The 26,984-nt window shown below is 40.0% G+C and overlaps 2 protein-coding genes across 6 annotated transcripts in view; both read right to left on the reverse strand.

Annotated features, from left to right (window-relative positions):
• TMEM225B (transmembrane protein 225B) overlaps window positions 1-10,471 on the reverse strand; it is a 31,590-nt gene extending 21,119 nt beyond the window's left edge. The window contains exon 1 of the mRNA XM_016120748.2: window positions 10,342-10,471. The gene's annotated coding sequence lies outside the window, so the exon portion shown is untranslated. The remainder of the gene's footprint in view (window positions 1-10,341) is intronic.
• ZNF655 (zinc finger protein 655) lies at window positions 1-26,984 on the reverse strand. Of its 5 annotated transcripts, XM_016120621.2 has the most exons (6): window positions 26,879-26,984; window positions 25,775-25,937; window positions 18,070-18,174; window positions 10,847-17,568; window positions 10,342-10,503; window positions 1-2,032 (listed from the first exon to the last, which is right to left on the reverse strand). In XM_016120621.2, the coding sequence occupies exons 2-4, from the start codon at window positions 25,908-25,910 to the stop codon at window positions 16,190-16,192; spliced, it is 1,620 nt and encodes a 539-aa protein (XP_015976107.2). In that variant the 5' UTR covers window positions 25,911-25,937; window positions 26,879-26,984; the 3' UTR covers window positions 1-2,032; window positions 10,342-10,503; window positions 10,847-16,189. The 5 variants fall into 5 exon arrangements, with proteins under 5 accessions (XP_015976107.2, XP_015976117.2, XP_036082152.1 ...); XM_016120631.2 differs by lacking the exon at window positions 18,070-18,174; XM_036226259.1 differs by lacking the exons at window positions 1-2,032; window positions 10,342-10,503; window positions 10,847-17,568 and adding exons at window positions 23,988-24,114; window positions 24,519-24,604 and having other exon boundaries at window positions 17,575-18,174.

The raw sequence follows: 26,984 nt of genomic DNA on the forward strand, positions 1-26,984 counted from the left end.
TGGGTGCTCCAAGTTTTTTTATTTATGTATCAATTAGGTATCACACTATTCAACTGCTTTGCAAACTTCTCCCTCAACAATTAGGTGGTAGTGAAGCTCTACCTCAAGCTATGGCAGAATTTTTATTATAAGGGGAGAAAGGAGTTTGAACAGTAGCTTTTTCTGATAGGAATCTTGAAACTTATAATTTTCTTTTTAAGTCACTAGGATTCAGTCAGAGGAGAGCCAGGATGGACACACACACACACACACACCCCAACTGCTGCTTCAAGCCAGTGAGGTGAGTCAGCAGATCAGCAACATCATGTGTGAGTTATAAAATAACTGCTGCTTTTCTTCTGCCCTCCAAAAATCTCCTTGGAGCCCACATGAACTGCAGGAATTCTGACAAATGCAATTCAGTCTACCCACAGCACATTAAAGCCATGATATGTCATACTGAGAAATTATTTGGCTTAGAAAATCTTCACATTTAAGTCACATAAAACAAATAGATTCAGTAGTCTGCAGGACATTGAGGAGCGAAATACTGGCCCAAGAAGACCCAAGAGCAACTTCCATCTAGTTACAACAGAACAGGTGATATAGAAGGAAAGCTATGGGGTTCAAAGTTCACCCTACAACTTTCTTGATCTGAGTTTGAATCCAAAATTCCCTGATTCTTTCTTCTCTGGAATGGATCTAACTCATTCCATTTTCAGAGGATGACTATGGACATTTGAAAAGCAAACCATAGAATCTCCCTCTGATGTAGATCCTCAATATCAAATAAAAGTAGTTCTAAGGTTCCACTTTAGTCTTCAGCTTTGTAGTACTGCATTGTGCCCCTTTTGTGCCCCTCTCTGATACATGAGTAGGCTTTTTCCATATCCATCATTCCTCCAAAGTGAACCTGCTGATTCTGAATAAGGCAGGAGGAACTCAGTCTAAAGGTTTTCAGGCACTGAACACATCTATGAGATCTATCCACTGTGTGGACTTTCAGGTCTTAATAAGGGTTGAACTAGGACTGCAGACCATCCACTCACTACACCCAAAGTGTTTCTTCCCAATGCAGATTCTCTTATGTTCAATGGGATCTGAACTCCAACCAAAGGCGTTACCACCTTCATTTCAGTTTCCTCCTTGTATGAATTCCCAGATGACCAATAAGGTGTGAACTATACTTGAAGGTTTTCCCACATTGTTTACATTCAGAGGGTTTGATTCCACTGTGAGTTTTCTGATGCTGAATAAGGTGGAAGTACCAACTAAAGGCCTTCCCACATTAACTACAATCATAGGGTCTCTCTCTGGTGAATCCTATGATGTTTAATAAGAAGTGAACTCCTACTAAAAGATTTCCCACACTCATTACAATCATAAGGAGCTTCCCCTGTATGATTTCTTTGATGTTCAATGAGGTGTGAGTTAACGACTAAGTTTTCCCACTGTCATTGTATTCATATGGTCTCTCTTTGGTGTGAGATTTGAGCTCTGACTAAAGGCCTTCCCACATTCAGTACATTCATAGGGTTCTCCCTAGTATGGATTCTCTGATGTCGAATAAGACTTGAGCTCCGACCAAAAGATTTTCCACATTGATTACACACATAAGGCATCTCTCCTGTGTGAATTATCTGATGCTGGATGAGGTGTGAACTGTGCTGGAAGGTTTTCCCACACTCACTACATTCATAGGGTTTCTCTTCAGTATGTATTCTTTGATGCTGAATAAGGTTTGAGCTATGGCCAAAGGCTTTTCCACATTCATAACACTCATAAGTTTTCTCTTGCGTGTGGATTTTTTCATGCTGAATAAGGTATGAGCTCCGCTTGAATAGTTTTCCACAAATATTGCACATTTGAGATTTTTCTTCAGTAAGAATTTGTGGCTGTTGGATAACATTTGCCATATTACCGAAGTTTCGTCCATATTCAAAGGCTCCTTCATGTGTGTTTTATTCACATCCATCTCCTTCATGTAGTCATGTCCCTACTTCAAGAGTTTTCTCCTTTATAATTAATTGATCCTCAGTCCAGGTCTCACCATCTGACAGAAAATATAAAATAGGTAAATGTAATAAGAAAAGTTCCTAGTGGGAAACAGGATGACCAAAAAAGTAGGGAAAATGGCCTTACAATATAGGGAAAAGATGGATACAAGTTGAGCAGATTTCCAGAAAGTGGTAGGGAAGCTAAAGTTAGGATTTATATATGAAGTAGCCAAACAGACAGATATAGTAGGATTAACAGAAAAGGGAAGCAGAGTTTGAGGGAAGTGTGGTATCTCAGATTACAGGATGGGTGATGTTGGGGAATATGTATGAGGAGGGACAGGGTCTGAACAGATGAATAGAAGAGAACCTCACTCAAGAGGTTCTGTCTACATGGTACCCTGGCTACATGGATTATCTCTGCACATAATCAGACACCAACACCTTCTTCACTCCTGTTGAGAGTCTCTCTCTACATACAGACGCTCGCATGCTTGCTCATGAACACAGACACACTCAGACCTTATATGCAATTTTTAGAAATAGTGCAAATTGGAAGAATTTGATAAAGGCAGGTGGGGAGAAGGAAGAACAGGAGAAAAGGTTCTTTAAAATATGAAGCATAGTACGAGAAATATTTCCAAATCTATTTCAACTCTAAGAGAATATACAAAAACTAATTCTGTACCCTAACTGCATCTAAGGGAGACATGATAAAAAAAAAAAGTCTCCTGTGTACTTTTATACAAATCAGTGTTACTTATTAAATAGAGCTTACTGAAGCTAAAGTTGTTTTGCAGTGATGGTAGAGAAAGCAGGCCCTGTGCTTAGAGGGATCTTTCTGGAAGGTGATGCTGAGGAATTTCCACTGCAGCATTTCCATCAGCAGTGAAAGCCTAACACGTACGCAGTCTTGACTTTATTAGGTAATGGTCATTGCCTTTAAGGACTTAATGATTTGTGATATCATCACAGAACAATATATATACTTGTTCTCCACCTCCAGATATGCTTTCATCTTCTGTGTGTTCAATTTGGATATTTGGAGGATTTATAACAATTTTTTTTCTTGTGATGAAAAAATTTAAGACCCATTCTCTTAGCAACTTTCAAATATATAATCTGCTTTGTTAACTATAGTCACCATGCTGCATATTAAATGCCCACAATTTATTTATCTTATAACTATAAGTGTCTATCTTTTGACCACCTTTATCCAAATACTGCACCCCCAACTCCCCCCGCCACCTTTGGCCAATCTGTTCTCTGCATCTACAAGTTTGGATTTTTTAGATTCCACATATAAGTGAGATTATACAGTATTTATCTTTCTCTATTTCACTATTTCACTTAGTGTAATACCCTCAAAGTCCGTCCACGTTGTCACAAATGGCAGGATTTCCTACTATTCATGGCTGAGTAATATTCCATGGTATACGTATACCATATTTTCTTTATCCATTCATCCACTTAGGTTGTTTCCATGCCTTGGCCATTATAAATGCTGCAATGAACATGAGAGAGAAGATATTTTTTTAAGATAATGATTTTGTTTCCTTCAGATAAATACCCAAGAGTGGAATTGCTAGATCATATGGTAGTTCTAGTTTTAATTTTTTTGAGGAACTTCCATATCATTTTTCATAATAACTATACCAATTTACCACCAACAGTGCACAGCGGTTCCCTTTTCTCCACATTCTCACCAACACATTATCTTTTATCTTCCGGAGACAGCCATTCTAATAGGTGTGAATTACTGGTGGATTACTGGTTTAATGTTTTTCTACCCCTTTGCACCTGCATTCACCTTATGTGTCAGACAAATTGCGGACTCCTGGAGAGCAGGGACTAGGTCTGATAGGTACCATAATTGATTCAAGTCATTCACTGATGCCTTAAACAGCACAATCCAACAGAATTTTGTATGGTTATGGAAACATTCCGCATCTGTGCTGTCTAATACAGTACCCAATAGTGGCTAATGAGCACTTAAATGTGGCTAGTGCAACTGAGCTGAACTTTTCATTGTATTTAATTTTAATTAATTTTAGTTAGCCGCTTGTGGCTAGTGGCTACCCTGCCAGACAGTACAACTCTAGAGCTTTCTAAATCTGCCAAATCTGTCCCACACGGCTTGGGACACTTAAACTTAAAAGCCCTTCAAAACTGGATTCACTAAATAAGATGAAACACGAGAAAGAGAAGACAACAGAGTCTCCATCAGCTCATCAAACAACTGAAAGAGCAACAGCTGGACCATGTCTCCATTTGGACTTGAAATACTTCATAATAATTGCCTGCTGTACATGGCTTAGGCAAATATTAAAATGAAGATTTTTTTCTGTTTTCCTGATAGGCCCCTACCTACGCCTTCCAGTCTCATTCTGATCTTCTCCCCTATACAAAGCCTTTTCTACATCTGTTGAACCACTCTGTTCATTCTCTACCACAACATGTGCAGACTTAGACATTCTAGAGCAGTGGTCCCTGACCTTTTTGGCACTGGGGACCAGTGCTCTTATGAGAACCTAATGCCTGATGATCTGAGGTGGAGCTGAGGTGGTGATTCTAATGCTGGGGAGTGGCTGCAAATGCAGATGAAGCTTTGCTCACTTGCCCGCTGCTCACCTCCTGCTGAGCAGCCCAGTTCCTAACAGACCACAGACCAGTACACAGCACGAAGTTTGGGGGCTTCTGTTAGAGGATGTGCCTTTTATTTGGCCCATTGCCAGAAATTTGACAGCCTGCTGGACATATTCAAGAATGTAACTCCTACTGCTTTCAGGCCCCGTTCAACATCACCTTGTCCATGAAGCTGAAAGGTGATCCTTCTCCTTTGTTCCGGAAATATTTCTCACGTTTACAAGTCATATGATACTTCACTCATTCACATTCATTTGATATATTTTCCTGAGCACCAGCAACATTCTAGGCACAGTTCCAGGCTCTGAGATACATCAGGGGGCCAAACAGAAAAATCTCCTGTCCTCTTTTTCATTTTAGAAAGGAAGATAAATAATAAACTATGTCAATTATATACTATTAGAAGGTGATAAAAGTGCTATAGATGAAAAAAGCAAGGAACAAGGATTAGAGTGCCAAAGGGAGTGCATGGACAGAAGGATTGCAATTTTAAACCCCATGGCCCAAGAAGGACTAAGAAAATTACATTTAAACAAATTTGAAGTAGATAAGGGTATCTTGGAAGGAGCATTATACACTGAAGAAACAGCAAGTGCAAAAGTCCTCGGTATTCAAGGAGGCAAGTGTGACTGGAGCAGAATGAGCAAGGAAGAGTGTAGTAGGAAATGAGATCAGAGACATAAAAAGAGGATCAGAGAGCACAGGACCCTATAGACTATAAGAGGTTTGCCATTCACTGAGAAAGACTGGAAGCCACTGGAGGGTTCCGACCAGAAGACGACAAGAGATGATATTTCAACAGGTTCAGGCTAGCTGTTATGTTGGGCAAAAGCTGTAGAAAGGCAACAGTAGAGACAGGACAACCGGCCAGGTGGCTACTGCAATAACCCACGTGAGAGATGATGGCAATTTGGACCAATACCGTGGCAGAGGAGTTAGTAAGAAGTACTTGGATTCTAGGGAAAAATGTTGATGGTTGCAATGACAGGATTACTGACTGATAGATACAGGTAAGAGGTAAGAGAGAAACAAAGGTTGCTCTCTCGGTTGAGTAGCTGGAGGAGTGGTGTTCCCATCTACTGAGATGGGGAATATTTGTAAACAGCATCTCCATGTGGCTCTCATACCAGTTCCAAAGCTGCTCTTCCTTCTGGTGTATATGAGTATTTGGTATAATATTTTTGAAACTCTCCTGTAGCTTTAATGTTTTTCAGAATGAGAAAAGAAAGGGGCAACAATGATCGGGGACTCCCTTCTTTGCTCCACATCCACTCAGTAAACAGCTAGTATTGCTTCTACCTACAACATATTTCTTGATTTTGTCCCTGCCTTCCTGTTATTACTGCTAACATCCTAAAGTCAGATCCTAAGCATTTCTCAACTCCCTAGACAAATCAGATTCTCTTTCTTGAGATACAACACTCAGCTACTATCCTCCTGTTAAGAAAAGCTAATATGCCTCACTATCTCTGCCAAATAAAATCCGAACTCTTAGGCCTGGCATTCATTTTCCACAATCTTACTACACTCTACCTTTACAGTGTCATCCCCATCACATCTTCTCTGTGCTTGTTAATCTGAACTAATGTCTCCTGAACATTTATGTCCCCAGACACTTCCTTCTCTGCCCACCCTTCTCCCTACACCCGAAGAGCCTCTCTTCCAACTATCAAAATTCTATTTATCCTTCGAGACTCAGCTCAAAGGTAGCCTCCCCTGTGAAATTACTTTTTATTATTTTTATTTTTTCCCCTCTTTAGTTCCCCCCTCTACTTCCACCCCTGACCCATGGATATTGCCATCTCCCTTTTTTTAAGAGCTAGATCTCTGAAGGCAGGGCATCTCCCGCCATGCGCTCATGGCGGCACGCACCAGGCCCCGGCACACCAGGGCATAGTTCATGGCCCCACCTGGGGTGCAAACCCGGGACCTTCTGCGTGTAAAGCAGACATGCTAACCACTACACATGGAGCCACTCCCTCCTCTGTCAAATGAAACCCTGTTCCAGCCTCCAGCTGGAAGTGGTTCCTTTCCTTTTAATCACTAAAGCCTTTAGTTTCTGCCTCCCTCATGGCATTTCATTAACCAGTGTTTTTGGGCCTCACCTTAGAAATAGTTTTAGTTTTGTGTGTGTGTTCCCTTCAGTTTATATTGAAAAGATTTCTGGAGTAAGATGTCTTCCATTTCATTTTCTCCAACCCCAGGATTATGGTAAAGAACTCTGTACACATTAGGTGCTTAAAAGTGCTCCTGATTATTTCCCAGCAATCCATTAAAAGGAAGTTCTACTCCAAGAGAAGAATCTATAAATCACTGAGGGTCCTAACTGACCATTTATTAAAACTCTTCTGGACTGAGATGCAAATGGAATTCAGAGAGCTATATCCCTCCATGGTAGGACCTCCTAGAATGCCTCAGCAGACAAGAGCCAGTCTGAGGCAGAGCTAGAAAAGCCCAAGGGAAGGGTAACTGCTTCCTGAAATAACAGGCAAATAAAATGTGTCCCTACAGCCAAAGGTTTAAGAAAAAAGTTTCTTGTCTGATCTTCTAATTTAAAGGAAGGGGGAAATCTTTATAGTTCTTCAAGTAATTTAACTAAAAGGTATGTGATCCCAAGTACATTTACTTCTAACAGCGGAAGAAATGAGCAACAATGCTTCCTGTACTGGGAAATAGTGTATCCCACCTCCATGCTCCACTGCCTCCGAAAAAAAAGTTCATGGCTGCCTGGAATCTCAGAATGTGACTTTATTTGGAAACAGGGTCTTTGCAGAAGCAAGTTAAAATGAGGTCATAATGGATATGGGTGGGTCCTAAATCCCATGACTGATATATTTATAAGATAAAGGAGAAGATTCAGACACAGACATGCACGGGGAAGGCCTGGAGAAAGAGATTGAAATTAGGCAGCTACAAGCCAAGGATTACTGGGAGCCACCAGAAGCTAAGAACAATCAAGGAAGGATTCTTCCCTAGAGCCTTCAGAGGGAGCTTGGCCTCATGGACTTCCAGCCTCTAGAATGGTGACAGAATACAGTTTGGTTGTTTTAAGTCATACAGTTATGGTAATTTGTTACAGTAGCCCTAGGAAACTAATATACTTCTTGTTTGATTTTACCAATCAACAAATATATGTACCATCTACTGTATGTAAGACACTGATAGAGGTATTATAATGGATATATATGACCAAAGTGCTCCAAAGCACAAAATCAGGAATGACAACACTTACCTAGGTGAGTTGGGTATGGCATCCTCAAATAATGACATTGAGCTTGGTCTTGAACTATGACCAGGACCAATAAGGTAGAGTATTCCAGACAAAAATAACAGTATATGATAAGGCTCAGAAATCTAAAAGGAGATACTAAATTTAAGGTATATTAAAATAATTTTTCAACGTGACTGAAATGTATGCTCTGTGTGGGCAGAAAGCAGGAGATATGGCAGAAAAATAGAGCAGAGCCAGATAATGAAGAGACATGTAAGCCATACTCAGGATTTTGGACTTTATCCTATAGGCAGAGAAGAGCATGATTATATTTGTTTCCAGGGGCATTTATCCTGGCAGCAGTATGGAGGAGGGAAATGACCAAAGCATAGGGATGTGTCGTCAACCCAGAAAAAATATACTGGGCCTAAAATAAGGAAGTAGCAGTGACAGACAACAGAATCAGGTCTTTCTGAAGAAAAACTGATAGGATTTGGTGACTGAATATGAAGGGAAGGCAAACAGTAGAGGATGACTCCAAGTTTTCTGGCTTGGGAAAGCCAGTTACTAAAATTAACCAAGGTAGTTATTAGAAGGTAAGGTCAGGGTGAGAGGTGGCGTAAAGGGATGAGCTCAAGAGAACATCTACTATTCAGGAGTCAGCTGGAAGCAAAAGCAGCATATAGTGGTAATTAAAATCATGTAAGGGGATAGAATTGCCCACAGTAGTAAGAGGATGAGGGAGTTGAGAACAGTCTTGGGGAAAATCAATGTTTAAGGAACAGGTGGAGAAATAGGAGTGGGAAAAGCCCTGAGAAGGCAAGAGGCAGACCAGGAAAAAATGATGCTTCCAAAACCAAAGAACAAGTTATAAGGAAGAGTGATCACATAAACACGAAGGTGTCAAAAGAATTAGGGCTGAAAAAAATGTGTCCAATGGATTCCTTAGTTAAGCCACTGGCAACTTAATATAACCAGCTGAGATGGTGTAGAAACAGTGCCCTGTGTTGAGAACAGAATGGCAATTACAAAGTTATTAGCAACTGGTGAAGATTTATTTTAAAAAGGTATGATAGTGAAGGCAATTTTACCAACTTCCCTGTACTCTTCAGTCACCAAATCCTGCAGGTTTCCAGGTAAGTGTCTCTTGAATTTGTTTCCTTATTCACAGCCCTGGTCTATTTCAGAAGCTTCAAGGAAGAGGCTGTTCTGCACTGAGTCTTCAAGCATGGGACTTTGAGATGTGTGGGGTATGGATAGACAGAGAATATAGGAAGCAGTAGTGTATGTGAGTAAAAGGGCACAAATGCACAATAGTGGACAGCACAGTGTCTTCTGCATTACCTATATAGGCAGACCACTCTTGCTGGGTTTGCCTTGAGGAACAGAGGGTAAGACTTTAAAGTTGGGTTAAGGCCACATTGCAGAGGATCCTGAATGCCAGGTTAAGAAGTATGTACTAAGTCCAGTGGGCACTGTGAACTAACATGAATAAATGACTATTTTTGGAAGGTGAATACAGACACTGGCCTCTTATAAAGACTAGCAGCAAGGAGTCTGCGGTAAGGGCCTATCCTATCCTTTCTCCTCTAAAACCTTCTTTCTTACCCTAAATTCTTCCAAGGCCAAACTCATGATTTTCTAAGGCTTTCTGGGTTAATACTCAATTCACAGAGATCTCTTATGAACTTCTACATTGTTTTTTGTCCCATTGCCTCTAATACTTAACTATTTCAACTCAATTCTAAGCTCCTGGGTGAGTAGAGGTTAGCTTTCCTCTCAATTTGTCTCGACACCTCATTACTCAATAAATACTATCAAGTTAAAAGTTACCCTAAAAACATCACTAGAAGGCTAAATGTGTAAAAGAAAATCTCCCCTAGCACAAGCCATCTCAAAGTCCATGATCTGGATTATCTAAACTGTCGTCCTAATTCAATAATCCATTATCTGGTCAGATATGCCAGATAATGGTGAAATGGAAGACTGAAATAAAAATGTGGATATTTATAGTTTAACTTCATTTTCCAACAGCAAGTGGCTGGCTTGTCTACTGTACTCCACAGGCAAGGCACCACAGGCAATTTATACCTCAGATGGAAAATGTGTCTTCCCTAATGATTAAGGAGAGCCTGGGTTGAGTGAGGGGAGGAGTCCACTCTTTTCCTGCTACTTGGGGTATGAGGCTTTGCTGGGTTCATTCATTTATCACTGACATTCACTGAGCTTCTCCAAAGGCCAAACAAGTTAGCAGGTGCTGGAATGACAGCTCAAGACTTAGTGCTACGATAATGCTCCTGCAGGTTTGCCCCACACGGTCTCTAGAAAAATTAGTTAAAAGGCTTTATTTACATGCGGTAGAACTTTAGATAATAGTAATTTTTTAAAAATCAGTACTCTTGTGCCAGAACAATTCTAAGTGTAAGGTAAATCGTGTCCATTTGATCTCAGGCCCCGGTTAGAAGGACAAAGTTTAGACAAAGAAAGCCAATTAGGTCAGCTCCTCACCCTTGCTCTTTCGAGGCTCCTGCTCGGGGGTTGGAAACAGGGACTCCGGGGACATATGTTCAGGCAGCTTCTCCATGGGCTGGGTCCAATCTTCGGTGCTGCTCCAAGGCCAAGATCTTCTCTAAAAATTCTTCAGAACACAATACAAGAGACGGGCAGGCACTTCAGGAAAGGGTGGGAGAAGGGGATAGATGTAGGGAAAATGGTAGGTGAAGCTTTCCCATAAGAGACGCCCAACCCGGGACAGGGTCTGAGAAGCTTCATTCTCTCTCCAAGCCGACTGGGCCCCGCCGAGAGAAGGCTGCCCGGCCGGCAGCACCGATACTGCCTGAGGCCCCAGGCGCCGCGCACCGGCCAGACTGAGCAGGTTCCTGCAGCCCCACATCAATCCCAAGAGAGTGCCCCCAGCCTGAGTCTGCCACCACAGTCCGAGTTTGTCACTGCGACTGTGCGAGCCACACCACTCTCCTACCCGGGCCCGGGGTCTCTGGGCCCGGACACTCACTCGCCGTGCCGGATCCTTGTGCTCCGCCCTGTCAGTGACCTCAGGGTCCCCTGAAAACTCAGGTTCCTAGGCGTACACTTCCGGGTACTATCTAGGCAACTCGGAGGTCTAATCTCGACCGCGGGTTCTCTAATCCCGATAGAGGGTTTTCTAGGGGCCGCTGGGGAGCTGGGTCCATAGCAACCTGAGGATAGGGCCTTACTTTGGTATTTGTGCTTTCCCCAGGAAGGATTGTAAGAGGATGGAACAGATTCCTCTATTTGCCCTACCATCGCCTAAGTGAACCAAGGATCTAAATCGGTTTGTTTCCTTCTTTGCCATTCCCTATCTGTGCACACCCCATCTGCCTCCTCAGCTTGACTCCTGCTGATTTACCACCATCTCACCTTCCTTTTTCATAATCACAGGCCAGCTTAACCCTGCTGGGCCTGAATTCGTTACTTAGGCCCTCAGTCCACCCTGTCCTCCTCTTCCTTTGTCCCTTCAACCCGGCCCCTCCCAGTTTTGCTTGGAGTATATAAACAAGCAGGAGTGTACCCATACCAACATGAGGAAGAAAAACTTTAGAGAGATCTAGATCCAAAGACCCTACTCCACATGGAGTACAGATTTGTCAGCATATATGATATATTGAAGCAGGAAAAAACATGTTAAGAAAATGAGTTATGACAAAGGTAGTTTCCTGCTAGACTCGGAAATAACAGGTACCAGTTGTGGAGTACTTAAACTGACATCGTATTTATCCTCACAATAATCCCATGAGGTTGGTACATTTACTATTTTACATGCCAGAAGCTGCAGAGGTATTAAGCAACTAGAGGCATCTGAACCCTGGTCATTCAAACCAGAGCCTGGTGTCTACCTGCACCCAGGAAGGACTACGAAGAAAGCCTGGGTGGAGATTTGTAATATGAGCAACTGCAGAAAAGAAAAAAGACAGACACTTGTAATTATGCCCAAGTTTTAAATTTATAAACATGAATGAAATACAAATATAAGAGGTTAACCATTTTCTAAAATGAAGAGAGCAAATAGAATGCATCGGCAAAATAAAAAAATTACAGTATCATTTTCTTGTCGATTTGTACAGGGCACCATCTGATTTCTGATTGAAATCGCTCTTACAGTCTTGCATTCAACATTGGTTCCTTCGTGCACTCATATTTTGAAAATGTGCTGTCATGATATGAATGTTCTGAGACAGATGTCACAGTTTGCTGACTCCAGTAGGGAGTGCTTGTTGGGAGGTAGTTCCTACCCACAGCCCAGGATGCCTGATCATTTCTTTAGTCATATTTAAGTTCTCCAAACCAAGAGTATCCCTCCCTGGGTAATACTAGTCCTGCACTGTTAAATAGTTGCTTATTCCCCTTTTTAGATTTTATCTCATTTCTATACAAACATCTCTATTTTTATGTTTTTATATTAGTATTTATAACTTTGTGGCACTGTATGACCAATACCTTTTACATTATCTCTTTAATTTTCATGTTATTAACCACATTGTATGGTCAAGAAAAACTTGGAGAAGCTAAGTAAAATTTCCAAATCACACAGCTAGTAAACAGCAAAGTTCAAACGCAGGTATATCTAATTCCAAAGCCACTGCTTTGACAACTACTCTAATTTGTCTTTACTTGGTGGATGGTTTAATTCATTAGATTAAGTTAACTGTATCCACTGGCTAGCACTGAATATCATAGCACCTGGCAATTGTATGATTGAATAGATAGATGAGGTTACATTTTTAGATGTGAGAATCTCATGATTTGCTGAGATGACACCCAGGGGCCTCCTTTGAACTTTATTCTTAAACTTCCTCAGTTACTCATATACTATTTCCTAAGGTGAAGCATTTCTCCATGGAGCATATTACCCTGAAAATGCCATGTTCTTTCAACTGTAGGCCTTCTGACATGCTCTCTTCTTGCCTGAAATACTCTCTGCTCCTCTTCCAGCATACTGCATCTCTCCAGTCTACCTCTACCTACTCCTTTGCTCAAGCCAAAACCTAGGAATCAAATTTGATTTTCCCATTACCCACTTTACTCCACTGCTATAATATAACCAGAGGTGACAGTAAATCTTGGTAAGGATACATGTTCATCAGCAAGTTCTAGTTAGCAGAAAAAATTAAGAGTGTGTTTGGTCATTGAAAAATGAAAATATAAGTCTAGTAATGGAAGTGGGAGTGTCTTGGCAGGATATATGAATTTGGGAGCTTTGACCTGTAGCCTGTAACTGTCAAAATTGTCTATTTCAAGGAGGGAGGTGTAGGGTATCCAGATCCCAAAATATATTTTGAAATATTTTCTCCTAGTACCCCAGAGAGCTTTAGGAGCATTTAGGATCAGCTGCAAACCAATAATAGTGAATCACTAGGATGTAACAGAATTCAAGAGCTACCAAGGAAAACTGTGGTTGGTGTCTAATATCAATTTCATGATGATGGAAAGCTTTGAAGTCAAACAGACCTGACTTTGAACTTGCTGTGTGACCCTAGCAAGTTAGCTTCTACACCTCAGTTCCTCTGTAAAACAGAGCTAGTTCCCTTGAAGAATTAAGGATTAAGTTTGAATATGTATGTACAGACATGTACATCTTGGTGGGTGGACAAAAGATCAATAAAATTAGGTGTCCCTCAACTATTAGATTTCTTTTCTTCCCTCTCAAATCTTCAAGATTGAAAGACTAAGAACATAAACTCATATCATATTGCACAGATTATATATCCACAAGCGTTAAGTGGCAAGTTACTTGCCCTCAAGGATTATTTTGGTTTCTTTTTTTAAAGTGTATTTTTAAAGCGCACACACACACACATTCTGCCTAGACTGAAACCTCTAATGATTTACTCTTATGTACTGACAGCACCCCGATTGAATAACCCTTTAAATCCTAAATATTCAGACTTTGTTCTTTTACAGGTTTGTGGAAGAGCAAGTATCAGTACAAAGGAGAATGATCCACTCTTGTTGTGAAGCAGGTTTCTGGAAGAAACTGAGTTTGCAATCAGGAAGGTGACTCCAAGATTCCCAAATGCTCTGGTAAAGGCCTTCAGATTTTATTTGAAACAGATTCTGAGTATCAAACATACCTTTATTCAAGTGGAGGTACAAGAGCACATTCCTAAACCAAATGCATACATGTGATTTTTACATATCCTGCTATTTAGGGATTGTTTCATAATCACTGGAGGTGACTATTAGTCTCTATACGTGAGGGTATACATGTTCACTGACAGAAAAAACCTGCATTTTCATTTGCTTTTACATTTAGATCAATTCATTTAGATCCCTACCTTGCCCTGCTGTGATCCTATGCTTGCTGATGGCTAAGAAGTAAAATGTAGTGGTAAGACTACCTTAGAGGTTAGCCATAAGATGCTTATAAAAGGAGGAATACATTTTATATACTTGCTGAGGATCCCTAGTGAATATTATAACATCTGAACTATGAAGGCCTCAATTGCTGGAATGACTAGAATTTTAAATAACACTTGTCTTATTCACGAAATGTTATGAAGCTTAAGATGGAAAAATATAACAAAATGCTTTGACATCTAAAGAATCATGAACTGTTGCTAGGTGTTATGATGGTGACCCTGAACTCTGGAGCCAACATCTGTGATCATCTTTATCAATCAAGAAAACCATATATGGCCTTTAGACTGTAGTAAAATACAAAAAAAAAAAAAAAGTGATAATAAATACACAAAAAGCGTCCACACTTCAATTACTGTCCCGAATTAATGGAGACTGAGGGCAGAAATCCAAACAGATAAAAAAGCAATTCATAACAGTTAAAATTTTACCAGGAACAGATCTATCACTCTCTTGAAATACTCTTGATAGAGATATTACATAAGAACTCCAATATCTTTGTTGGAAGGCTGAGCTCTCTGCTTTATGAAGCTCTCGGATTTTTTCGTATATGTTCATTATGTTTTGCCCTATCAAAAGATGACCTGAGCATTCTGTTGGACTTCAATGGAAGTATATAAATTCTAAACTTAAGATATATAGAACGGGCGACAAATGAACATAACTAGACTACTAGAGTCTTGTTGACCCTCTTGTGTCCTTATCATCTCTTTTAGAGAGCTGTGAATGTGGACAAGGCAGCTAAGAACTTGGGCATCACTTGAAAATGTTTAGCTGCCTGCCATAAACTCAGGGGAGACAGAATCCTCCATGTTCATAGATGCACAGGATGTCAAAATCCAATTCTTTTAAAGGAAGATGCTTCATTTTAAGAAAGAAGACACCCAAATAGCAACATAAAGTAGGGAGGGCATACCTGCTGGTGAAAAGTTAAAAGTAGGAAACCATCTTTGCAAGATGCTTAAGAAAATGGAAAAATCAACAGGACTCTAAGTATTGTGGCTGGAAACAAATAAGTAGAGTCCTCAGAAAAGAGCAGGCCTAATAGTCTGTTTTGGAGAGAATCTGGGCTGAGAAAAGCAGAAAAAACTAAATGATTTACTTTCCAGACGCTGAGATGTTTTAACATTAGTGTAATAGCAATACTTTAGGAAAGCTGTGAAGAACAAGTACCAAATTCAAGAAAAATAAAAATGCTTCTAGGCCATATTAAAATATAAATAGCTTAAATGAATTCCATAAATAAAGTATACATAGTTACTTACAACACCTATTACATTAAAGAATGCCATGAGAAAACAGCACTATATTCACCAAGTCACTCCTCTGACTAGATTCTTCTGCAATGAAAAAGACTGTGACTATATATTAGCAATTTCACATACAAATTATCAACAATTTTCTCTCCAATATTTTGATGCTGAAGAAAACCTGAAATATGGAAGTAAAATTTTCCATTTGCATATCAGATTCTGCTCTGGTGTAGTAAATATTCTGATGATGAAAAAGACTTAAATTCCTACATTCAAATGACTTCTCTAGGGTATGGCTTCTTTGATGTTGAATAAGGATTGAAATATGACTGAATCTCCCCCCCATACACTCACATCGATTACATTCATAGGCTTTCTACACAAAATGAATCTGATGCTGAACAAGGTAGTTTCTTTGAAGCCTTTTTCACATTCATTAAAGTGATGTAATTTTATTCCTATAGGACTTCTTCAATGGTGACTAAGGTATGAACACAGCATGAAGCATTTACCACATTCAACATATTTGTAGGTCTCATTGGTATGGGTTTGCAGGCATCAATTAAGAGTTTAATATCTTTCCCACATTCGTCACATTCAGAGGGTTTCTCTCTAGTGTGGACTCTCCATTGCTGAATAAAGGTTGAACTATGACTGAAGATTTTACCATATTCAGTACATATGTGATTTCTCCCTGGTGTGAACTCTCAGATGTTGAATGAGGCCTGAACATGACTAAATGTCTTCCCATGTTCATTACATTCATAAGGTTTCTCTTTGGTATGAATTCTTTGATGTTGAACAAGGTGTGCTCTCTGATTGAGGTTCTTTTCCCATACATCACAATCAAAGGCGAGGACTTCTCGTTGCAGGACAAGATCTGAGCTATGATTAAACCTTTCCTCATAATCATTACACTCAGAGGATTTCTCTTTCCTGTGAATTTTGTGATGCTGAATAAGGCATGAGGTTTGACTGAAAGCTTTTCCACATTCATCACATTCATGTGGTTTCTCTCCTGTGTGAATTCTTTGATGCTGAATAAGATGGGAATTCGATCTGAAGTCTTTTCCACATTCATGACATGTATAGGGCTTTTCTCTGAGATGAATTCCTTGATTTTTACTAAACGTCACCCCACATTCATTGTATTCATAGGCTTTCTCTTCACAGTGAACCTTCTGATGTTCCACTAGATATGAGGTATGATAGAAGTCACTGCCACATACAGTACACTTATAGAGCATGTCTTTGTGAATTCTCTGATGTTGAGCAAGGTGTACACTACGACTGAAGACTCTCTCACAATTGCTACATTTATAAGATTTTGCTCTAGTGTGAATCCTCTTATGCTGAATTACGCCTGAGCTCTGACTAGATGATTTATTAGATGATTCACAGGACTTATCAGACGCTTCACATTTATAGGGTTTTTCTCTAGTATGGATTCTTTTATGTCGACTAAGACTTGAACTCTGACTGAAAGATTTTTCACATTCCTTACATTTGTAGGGTTTTTCTCTGGTATGAATTCTCTGATGTCTAGAAAGTGCTGAGCTCTGATGGAAGATTTTCTCACATGCATCACATTTATAGGATTTCTCAGTGGGAATACTCTCACATTTACTAAGGTGGGAGAGATCCATTAAGCTTTCTTTATATTCACTACTTTGAAAATCCTGTGTTAGATTTATTTGTTCATGTTTAACAGCAGCTGAATTCTGGTTGCGGCTCATATCATACTTATCAATGTCATCAACACTCTGTATTCTAAGATCTCTCTGATCTGTATCAAGGGTAGTTTCCAGACTGAAGCTTTTTTCAGGTTCATTACATTCATTGTTCTGACTGGTGAAGGTTTTCTTGCTGATTGTTATTTGCCTAAACTCTCTCTCCAGGAATAGAAATTTCCTTAGGATTTCCTGAAGCCTTTCTAATCTGTCCTCAGGTTTATACACTTCTCTAGTTTCAGGAACTTGGGCAATATCCTTTTTCAGTCTTCCTACTCTCACTTTGTATGAATGCACTTCTTCTGAAATTTTCTGCTTAGGAATCAACAGCTTGTTCTCTTCTCTGGTTTCTCCATCTGATTCAATATATAAATAGAAAATGCAAATGTAATCTGTACCCTGTGCTTAGAAAAAGAAAACTCAGAGAGGAGAAAACTAAATTAGCTAGACTCTACCAGGATAAGAGAAGTTTATTTACACTTGAAACACAAGCACAAACTCTCAACAGCAGATGTAAAGGCACGAATAGAAGCAGTGAGGTAGAATCCAAATGGTTCGGGGTGTGGTAGAAACAGAAAACACTTTCAACAGAGTAAGAAAATGAACAATTAAGATGCTTCAAAGGAGTTAATAGGAAAATAGTTCAAAAGAATTATGATAAGCAACTTGAATAGAGACAATAGGCACAAAATAAATACAAAGAGTTCATCAAAACTAAAGGGAAAAGGAAAGAGCTCTCTCCATCCTTGGATATAGACAGAGCTCTTCCTTTTGACTGCCTGAGCAGCTATAACTTGGCTCAACAAATGGATTTTACTTCCCTACTAATTCCATCTGATTAATTCTGCCTTACTCACCTGAGCAGTCATCTCTTAAGACTTCTCTATTCTTAGTTTCCAGATCAAAGACCTGTAGATCTTGTTCCAGCTGGGAGATCCCATCAGGCTTGGAAATTGGAAATCCTGCTCATAGAGAAGGAAATGGGATGTGGCAAATTGCAATTTGTCCCCGGATACTATGCCAGCCACTTTTTCTATTAACTAATGGTTAATGGAGAAAGTAAATTCTTAGAAGACATTAGGAAGGCCTGGAGAGTGAGAGTGACAAAGATCCTCTACAAGGAGCTCCTATTTGTGCTCTAAAAAGAGATGTGTTAAGGGGCAAGTTGATGACTTTGGGGAGCAAGAGCAGTCATTTAAACATTACTCAGACAAAGAAATTTGTGCATGGGATAATTTCACAGAAATTATCATTTTCACTTTTCATCTGCTGCCTATAGATCAATTTTGTATTAGACCTGATCTATAGTATCAGACCTAGTCAAAATAGATGTCATCAGAAAGGTGTATATTTAAGCACCCGTTGCATGGTGAGCTGAGCTGTAGCAACAGAATCAGTAATGACTGAACAAATATTCCTAAAACCAATCTCAAGAAACAATTCTTTTTAGTTCACATGAGGAAACAAAGAATAATGACACATTCTCACCCATTAGGAGCTTATATTTTTGTTTATCCAACAAATATTTATGGGGGCCTCCCATATGCAAAATACATAGGGGATAAAGAACCCAAGGTGATAAGGTCCATCCCCTCAAGGACCTTACACTCCTAACTGCAGAGACAGATATAAACTAACTATGATATAGTGAGCAAAGTGCAACATAAGTACATCTTCACATAAAATGGTCTTTCTCTGGTATAATGGACTGCAAGGGTCTAATCTCTTTTAAAGCATAAGTAAGGCAGTCTGCTTTTGAAGGGGCAGAACTCTTACAGTATCAAAGGGGCATTTTTTTTTTAATACATGTTCAGCCCATAAAGCTTCTAGTAGCACACATACAAGGTCTAGATCAAGCCTCTCATCTTCAAAAGCCTTCCTCTCCACTTACTGAATGTCTACAAAATTTATTATTTATTCCTCTTATCCTGACATGTCATTATATGATGGAATTCATAGGTACTTTAAATTGGTTATCATCATCCCTACCTGATTGTAAACTCTTTCATATCAGGGATCATTTATCTTGTATCTTGCACTTCTTTTGATTCATTTACTTAAGAGCTACTTACTAGTGCCAATTTTGTGCCCCAGTATCAACATATAACAGAAAACCGATGTTTTAAAAAGGGCATTTGGACCTTGAAAATATGATAAATCAACAGCTGCCCTCTTGGGATTCCACGTGAGAGCCTATGAGCAGAGAGATCAGAACAGATATAAGAAAGACATTTATTAAAAAAGACATTTACTATGTTTCTGACTTCCTGCTGGATACTAATACAGCGAATTCTCCTTTTGGACATTTATTTAATTAAGGTCCTCCATGTCAAATGAAATAGTTTCGCAAGTTAAAAAAAAACAATTAGTGTGGCATGAAATAGCAACTATTCTGCTCAAAATTCTGATAACATAATTTGCAACTTTTAACTTTTGAAATATTCATTAAGATATTTCTCAGTATTTGAGAACTGAAACAAATTTTGGTTATTTACTCTATATCTATACTTAAATTACAAAAAAGATTATCTTCATGTAGTACCAGCGGTCTGATTTTAGACTTGTATTTAAGGTAATGTAGAAAGGTATAAGAGAAAATGCTTAGCAGGCAGTTAAAGATACAAGACTGCAGTTTAGAAGACAGAACAGGGTTCAAGATATAGACTTAGTCACTATATCATCAAAATATAAAGACAAGGTTTACTAAGCAATTGGTAAGGTGCAAAGGACCATGCCCAGAGCTTTAGATACTTTCGCTCACTTAATACTCACCCTACCTTCATAAGGTAGGAATTATTATTGTACCTATTTTATAAATGGGAAAACTAAGCTTCAGAGAGGTTAATTAACTTGTCCAAGGTCATAAATGGTTAAGCTAGGGCACAACCAGACAGTCTTATTTCAGAACCTAAATTTTAAATAATCTACTAGTAAAAAATAATGATTGTGAATGAAATCCATCCCTTCCTCCAAAATTTGTACAGAAAGAGAACAAAAGACCAATATATTGACAATGGAGAAAAAGTTGAAAATAACAAAAACAACAGAGAAATAGTGATTAGAAGAATACATAGAGAGCCAGGATCCAACAGATTTGGATCTGTTGGATGTTTTAATTAAAAAGGATCTAAGAGTTCATTAGTGTCAAAAAAAAAAAAAAATCTCTTTATAATAAAAATCCAAACCTTTAGACACAGTTTGAGCAATATACAATCTGAAGAAATTCCACTATAAATAAATAATTTAAACACTCCCCTGAAATTTTGTTTGTATTAAACAATCTGGTCTCTATCTTATATCATTTGCTGTCCTTCTCAAATATAATCTAGTTTAATCCCTGGGACAAACCAGAAAGTAGACATTATTGTTCATGTTTTATAGATAAAGAAAATGAGTGTCGGTTTAAATATTTGCTTGGTGTATCACAATTGATAAGTGGAACTCAAGTCTGATTCCACAGTTTATAGTCTTTCCAATCTACCATACTAAAGGTCACAGAAAGCATTAAAGGCAAGTTTTCTTGCCAGTGGCCTGAATGCTTTTTCCTAAATTTAAGTCAAAACTCTTATGCTTTCAAAATATGCATTTGCTTTAAATTTTTTTCCCACCTAAAATTACTCGAATTTTTAATTTAAACCTTGATCATTTTCTAATTAGATTTATTTTTAACTTAATCCAGTCTTTAAAAATATTTAAAATATACCTCATTATCTAGTTTGCTGCCTGTACCAGAGTTGTGCTAAGATTTGGCCATTTGGAAACTTCACGTCTTTCTTCCTGGTCCTCAACAAATAAACAAATAAATTCTCTTCTTAGCAATATCATTATTGTGTGTATACCTAGTATAATGGAATATATGCCTACACAATTTTACTTCTTTTTGAATGTTTCTTCTGCTCCCAAAATGTACAACCTTACTCCTGTCTGTCCAATTTATCATGGCCACTTTTGTTATGAGTACAAAGCCATAAAAACATAAAAAATGCAAAATGTGGTTTGACTAACTGTTTTGAGGCACTAAATAGTGAAAAAGAACATGGATTTCAGAGTCAGATCTGAGTCCCAAACCTAGCTCTGACCCTGCGTGGATCACTTAAACTTCTCTGAGCCTCAGTTTCCTCAGGTATAAAATAGAATAATACCTGCTCACAGGATAATGGTAAAGATTAAATGATATCTAGTACCTAGTAACATATTGGTTACTCAATAAATAGTAAAGAGCTATGGCAGTAAAAGATTGTCTATGCAAAATCATTTTTGTCCCCCGGACATCAACTTCAAAAAGTAAGGAGTATATGTAAAACATTCCTTATTTTTCAACTCACTTACCAACTAGAATTCTGATAAGCATGCTTCTAATGCTGTCACCTAAGAGGGCACCTGCCACATTGCCCCATGTGAAATGCAATCCAGGCCTCTTTCCCAGTCTTAATCTCCAATGCTTAATCTTAATTTAAGCACTGAGTCACAGATAACTTCCCTTTGAGTATGACTCTCAAGCCAGTAATTCATTCACTGTCAATAGAATGTGATTTTTAGATTTGGTAATGAAAAGTATGACTTTTTACCTACTTTTTCACTTTTACTCAGCTGTTCATACTCTGCATATTTACTACAATATAGTCAAAGCACTTAACCAAAGGACCAAAGTTCTGATGTTTGTGATAAATACAACTCAGAGCTACTGCTATAACTTTGTATAACTAAATTTCACATGGAGTTTGGTGAACCCACAAATAAGAAAATGACTTCCAAAAGACTGTAAAAAATAATTACTAGGAGAGGCTACTGACTTGGAAACAAAAGCAAATTAAGTAGGAAGGTTTCTTGTGTGCATTTGTGCCCAGTATATGTGAATGTGCATGCATGTGCTATGCATGTGCAGAGATGACAGAGGAAATAGTATGAAATTCAGTCTTATAGCATGCTGTGCTATCAAGCTGATTAAGCTGCTAAGTTTCTTTACTTCAAAAAGTAGACAGGTTAACTGTTGGAAATTATGTAATTATTAGATAAAATTAACAGTATCTTACAATTACATATCATTTTACAGTATACAAAGTTGTTAAATATACATTCAATTTTGATATCCTGAAATAAAGAAATGGAATTCTTTTGCCCTCCCTTTCCCCCTCCCCCCGCCCCCCATCAAGGACAGGGCTAAGGAACACTTGATCAGGAAAGGTCATATAAATGCATCAATCAGTTTAGCAACAAAGAATAAAGGGACAAAGGCAGGACCCTGGAGGGGACCACAGGGACTTAAAGAAGACTAGAATATTAAATGAGGAAAGCCCAGGGGTCACAGGAGAGTTAGGCAACAGAAGGGGTAGGGTTCTGTTCACTACAGAAAAGGAAGGGCACGCAGCATACATTCCACACCCTAACATAACACGAAAGATCATTAACTGAAGAGCTGGAGCTGAACTCTGGTTTCTCAAAACACAAGTAGATGACCACCAACAGTGGTTTCTGAATGAACTTAGAACTCAGGATTCAAAATGCATCTGGTTGCAATGGATGGCGGACGCAAAGGTTGAAATTTAACAAAGGTCATTTGAGGAGCTGCAATTTTACATAGTGGTAGCATCCTGGGGAGCATCTATTCCAACAATCAAGTGTAATCTTATAATTGTGGAAAAGGAGTTTCCGAGCGGGGATGAGCAATATCGATGGGAAGCCGATACTTGGGCCATCTCTTGGAGATTCCTGCTGAAAGGACTGCAAGTGTTTCTCCAGAGAAAGCACTTGCCTGGGTATGACTCAGGGCCGGACAGGAATTCACACTATGAATCCGGTTGGTGGGAAGACGGAGAAGTATGCCTACAAAGATCAAAGAGCCAGGAATGGAAAACACGCTAAAAACCTTCCCAGTGGGCAGGCTGCCTCCCCACAGTCAAGAAGACCTCTTTAATCCTGTGTAATTAAGGACACAAAGCAACACCCTGGATTCCTTCAGCATAGGCAAAGCAAAGGGAGGGAGAGAGAAAGGAAGGGAAGGAGAGAGACAGAAATGCAATTAAATACATACGTAAATAAAAAGAACAAAAGCAGAGCCAGGCTAAAAAAGAAAAAGGAACAATGCTCACTCACATCAAGGGGGGCTGCCAACAACAACCCCTACTGATGCTTCTCCATGGCACCACAGGTTACCTAATCTCAGCTGCCTACTGGACCATCAAATGACCAAGGAGAGACTCGGTTTAAGTTCTGAGACTTCTGCTGCTGGGGATGAGATTACTTAGGATTATCATCTGGGTGACTCATAGAAATGTAGTCACTGAAATGAAGTCTCTCAAATTCTGCCTGCTTGGATATAGATTTAGGTATCCTAAGAGGTGAGGGATTACTCAAAAAGATTTTAACCTCTCTTTTAAAAAAGCATTTCTTCTGAGGAAAATGAGGAACTGTCAGATACATGGGCACTGAATTACCAGGAAGGAAAGTGTATGGTTGTGGGTTTGGAGGCCCTAGAGTCTCATAAAAAAGGAAAAGATAGGGAAAGTGAGAACTTAAGCAAAGCACAAGCAAGTCTCCCTTTTCTACCAGGGAAACAGATACTCCACAAAAGCGAGAACCAATAACTCAGGATAAGGAGTAGAACATCTCGTCTTTAAACCCCCAAAGGAAAACCACTCCTGGAGGAGACGACTTTAAAGATGGAGGATTCGAAAATTAAAATCTAGAATCTAAGCCACACTCTACTTTCTCAGAAACCTCATACCTACTCAGATAAGAAATCCCAATAGGTAAACCGAATAAAGACAGTCCTTACCCAGCGAGACCACGTTCCCATAATTCTCTAACATCACTTCTCTGTAGAGATCCCTCTGAACAGGGTCCAGGCATCCCCATTCCTCTCGAGTAAGGTGCACGGCCACATCCTCGAATGTCACAAACTCCTGAAATAACACAGCCTGGCTGCTCTGGGGAATGAGGCCACTATAGCATCATGGCCAGAAGATAAAGGAAATGATAGAGGTAGACTCTCCAGTGTACATTTATGTTGGGGAGGAGTGAGAACAGATTAGAATCTAGGGAGCAAGTTCCATAACCCTTTAACACCTAATAAGCGCCCATGACAGCACCAGAGAGAAAAGGAGAAACAGTGTTTTTTTGCTGGGGGTTTGGGGGAAATGGGAAAGTGGTTTGTGTGAAGTCCAGGTCTCTGAGGAGGATCAGTTTCCAAACTCAGGTCTGCTACTGAAAAAAATTCCAGGCAAGGTTTACAGATGGGATGAGGGAAGGGCCACAGTCAATCAGCAGCAATAATCCCTGAGGAAAAGCAGAGGGTTCCTCAGCTCACCTGGTACCTGGCTGTCAGGAGCGCAGCTGCCTGGTCTCCTGGGCTTCCCTCGTGGGGAAGAGCAGGCACCTGGGGAACAGGTGGAGCTAAGGGAGGAGAAAGGAGCCAAGAGTGAGAGCAGCCCTTCCCCAGGGCTCCCTTACAGAAGAGAGTCAGTGGGACCCTTCTTCACATCAACATTCTAGTAAAACCAATGAACATTTATCAGGTATTGAATGGGTATTCTGCTCCTTCTCAGCACTTGGTATGCCCTGCTTACACATGTTTAGACCCGTGAAACAGGATTTGATTACGAAATCTCATATTTCACTTTAACCTCATGACATGACATTCCTCAAAGAGAAGGGTAAGAACTATACCTGTTTTGCAGACGGGCAAAGCAAAGCACAAAGACTTGCAGTGACTTGTCCCAGGCCATGGTTATTTAGTGAGTTCTGACCCTTTCCCAGACACTGTTCTATAAATATCATTAAGCTTATTCTTGTGAATGGACACTGTCTCTGCAACCAGAGTGTAAGGCCCCTAAGAATAAGGAATGGTCATCTGTTTCCTCACAATCCTTTCCACACTCCCACAATTCCCCACAGCATTCTACACAATGTGGCACTCAATCAGTGTTGCTGACACAAGTTATTTCAGGCACTGCAGTTGGCCACAAGTAATCAAAGATAAGATTCTTACAAAAAAAGGAAAAGACAGATCAACCTATCTATACATTAAAATGTTATTGTATAGTCAATATGTGACATATATATATTCACAGGCATTGTGCTCAACCAAGGAATTAAACAGGTGCTTTCTTGATCAAAATTAGGTTAGTCACCAACACTGCAATTACAACAAAATGGCATGTGGCAAAGCACAAAAGGTCAAGGAGGGAAGAAATTAAGTGAAGGGAACAGAAGGAGGAAGAGCTCCTACACTTAAGAAATAAAAGCCAGGCAGGGATTGTGAGATGCAGCAAGAGCAACATATCTTAGAAAATTTGTGACTGTGGTAACTGGAATGAAGTGAAGGGTGTATGAACAAAAACAGCTGGAGCAAAGTAAATGATTACCACTCTGCCTATTAAGGAAAGATAGGCTGTACTTAATAGAGGGGCCCACATCAGGACTGAACTGAATTGCATCTTTCCCTCCCTTCCAGACCTCCCTTTAGGGGCCATCTTCTTATTGAAGTTTGTGGCCTCTTACACCAAGCCCAGGAGTCTCTCTACACTTCCGTTCTCCTCGGTATAAGTGTGCTCGCTGCCTTACCCACAGAGAGTCCCTGTTCCATGTCGGTGTCCTGTATGAGCTGAGGCTCTGGGGGTAGACCCTCAGACTGGGTCTCCAAAGACTGAAACTGGACCCTTGGTGATCCTGCTGCTTCCTGAACCGGTATTTCCTCCATTCTCGTTCTGGAGGACAATGACCATCACTGTGGGGTGAGATTAGTAGAAATTATTGTACTAAGTTTTAAAAAGACCATCATTTCATAACCTTAGGACTTAGCAAAGTATCTTACACACTGTAGATACTCAAAAATAATTGATGATTGTTAAACACCTAAATTAAATATCAAAGAAAAATGGATACTATTTAAATTCAAATATTTAAAAACCAATCATATGCAGGTTTATTTGGACTCCACTAATTCAGATTTAATTAAAAAATCAAGAAAGTACGGTTTAATTGTGTAAAGATTTCTGTGGCAAGTTTAAAATATTTAAAATTTACCAACTTCTTTCAAGGCTCAAGTTTGTACCAAGAGAAATATACTAGTCATGATTACTCATTATTTTTTTAAAAGCAGGCACCTCAGTAAACACTCTGTCAACCCACTATCAATTACTAAATGGTCTTGACTAATAACAAAATTCCACTTTTTGAGTCAGAACCTTCGCTAACAGACTAGGGAGGCAGGGCTTTTCCCCACAATCCTGACAATAACCCAGGGAAGTACTGCGATTCAAACAGGTTTGACTGGTGTCCTTCAAACCCAAGGACGCAACAGAGATCCCGTCCCTTTTCCGCAACCCTCAAAGGGCCCTCGCGCCGGGTCCTCTGAAGGCCTCGCCCGACGCTGCCCTCCTCCCACTTCCCTGTTAGGTGAAGACACGGTCCCAAAAGGACGAGGCGGGCCACAGAGACCCAGCTCACTGCAGGGCACTGTCACCGGGTTCTGACAGCGAGGCCCTCGGTCCGCGGAGCGTCGGAGCAAACCCGGACTGAGGAGAATCAGGCCCTCCCACCGCCGGCCCCGCGCGCTCTTGGGGACGTAAACCGCCGTCCGCAGGGCCGGGCGCCTCCTCCTCCTCCCCGGGAGGCTAACGAAGAGACATCCCCACTGCGACCCCAGAAAGGCTTCCCGGCACTCACCCGAGCGGAACGTCGGGCCAAGCTGCCGTCCAGTCGCAGACACCTTAGCTCCTGGGGCCAACTCTGGCCTTTGGGCGGTCGCTCTATGTCGCTCGGAGGCGGTGCT

This window comes from Rousettus aegyptiacus, unplaced genomic scaffold (assembly GCF_014176215.1).
Source record: "Rousettus aegyptiacus isolate mRouAeg1 unplaced genomic scaffold, mRouAeg1.p scaffold_m13_p_8, whole genome shotgun sequence".
NCBI classification, from domain to species: domain Eukaryota; kingdom Metazoa; phylum Chordata; class Mammalia; order Chiroptera; family Pteropodidae; genus Rousettus; species Rousettus aegyptiacus.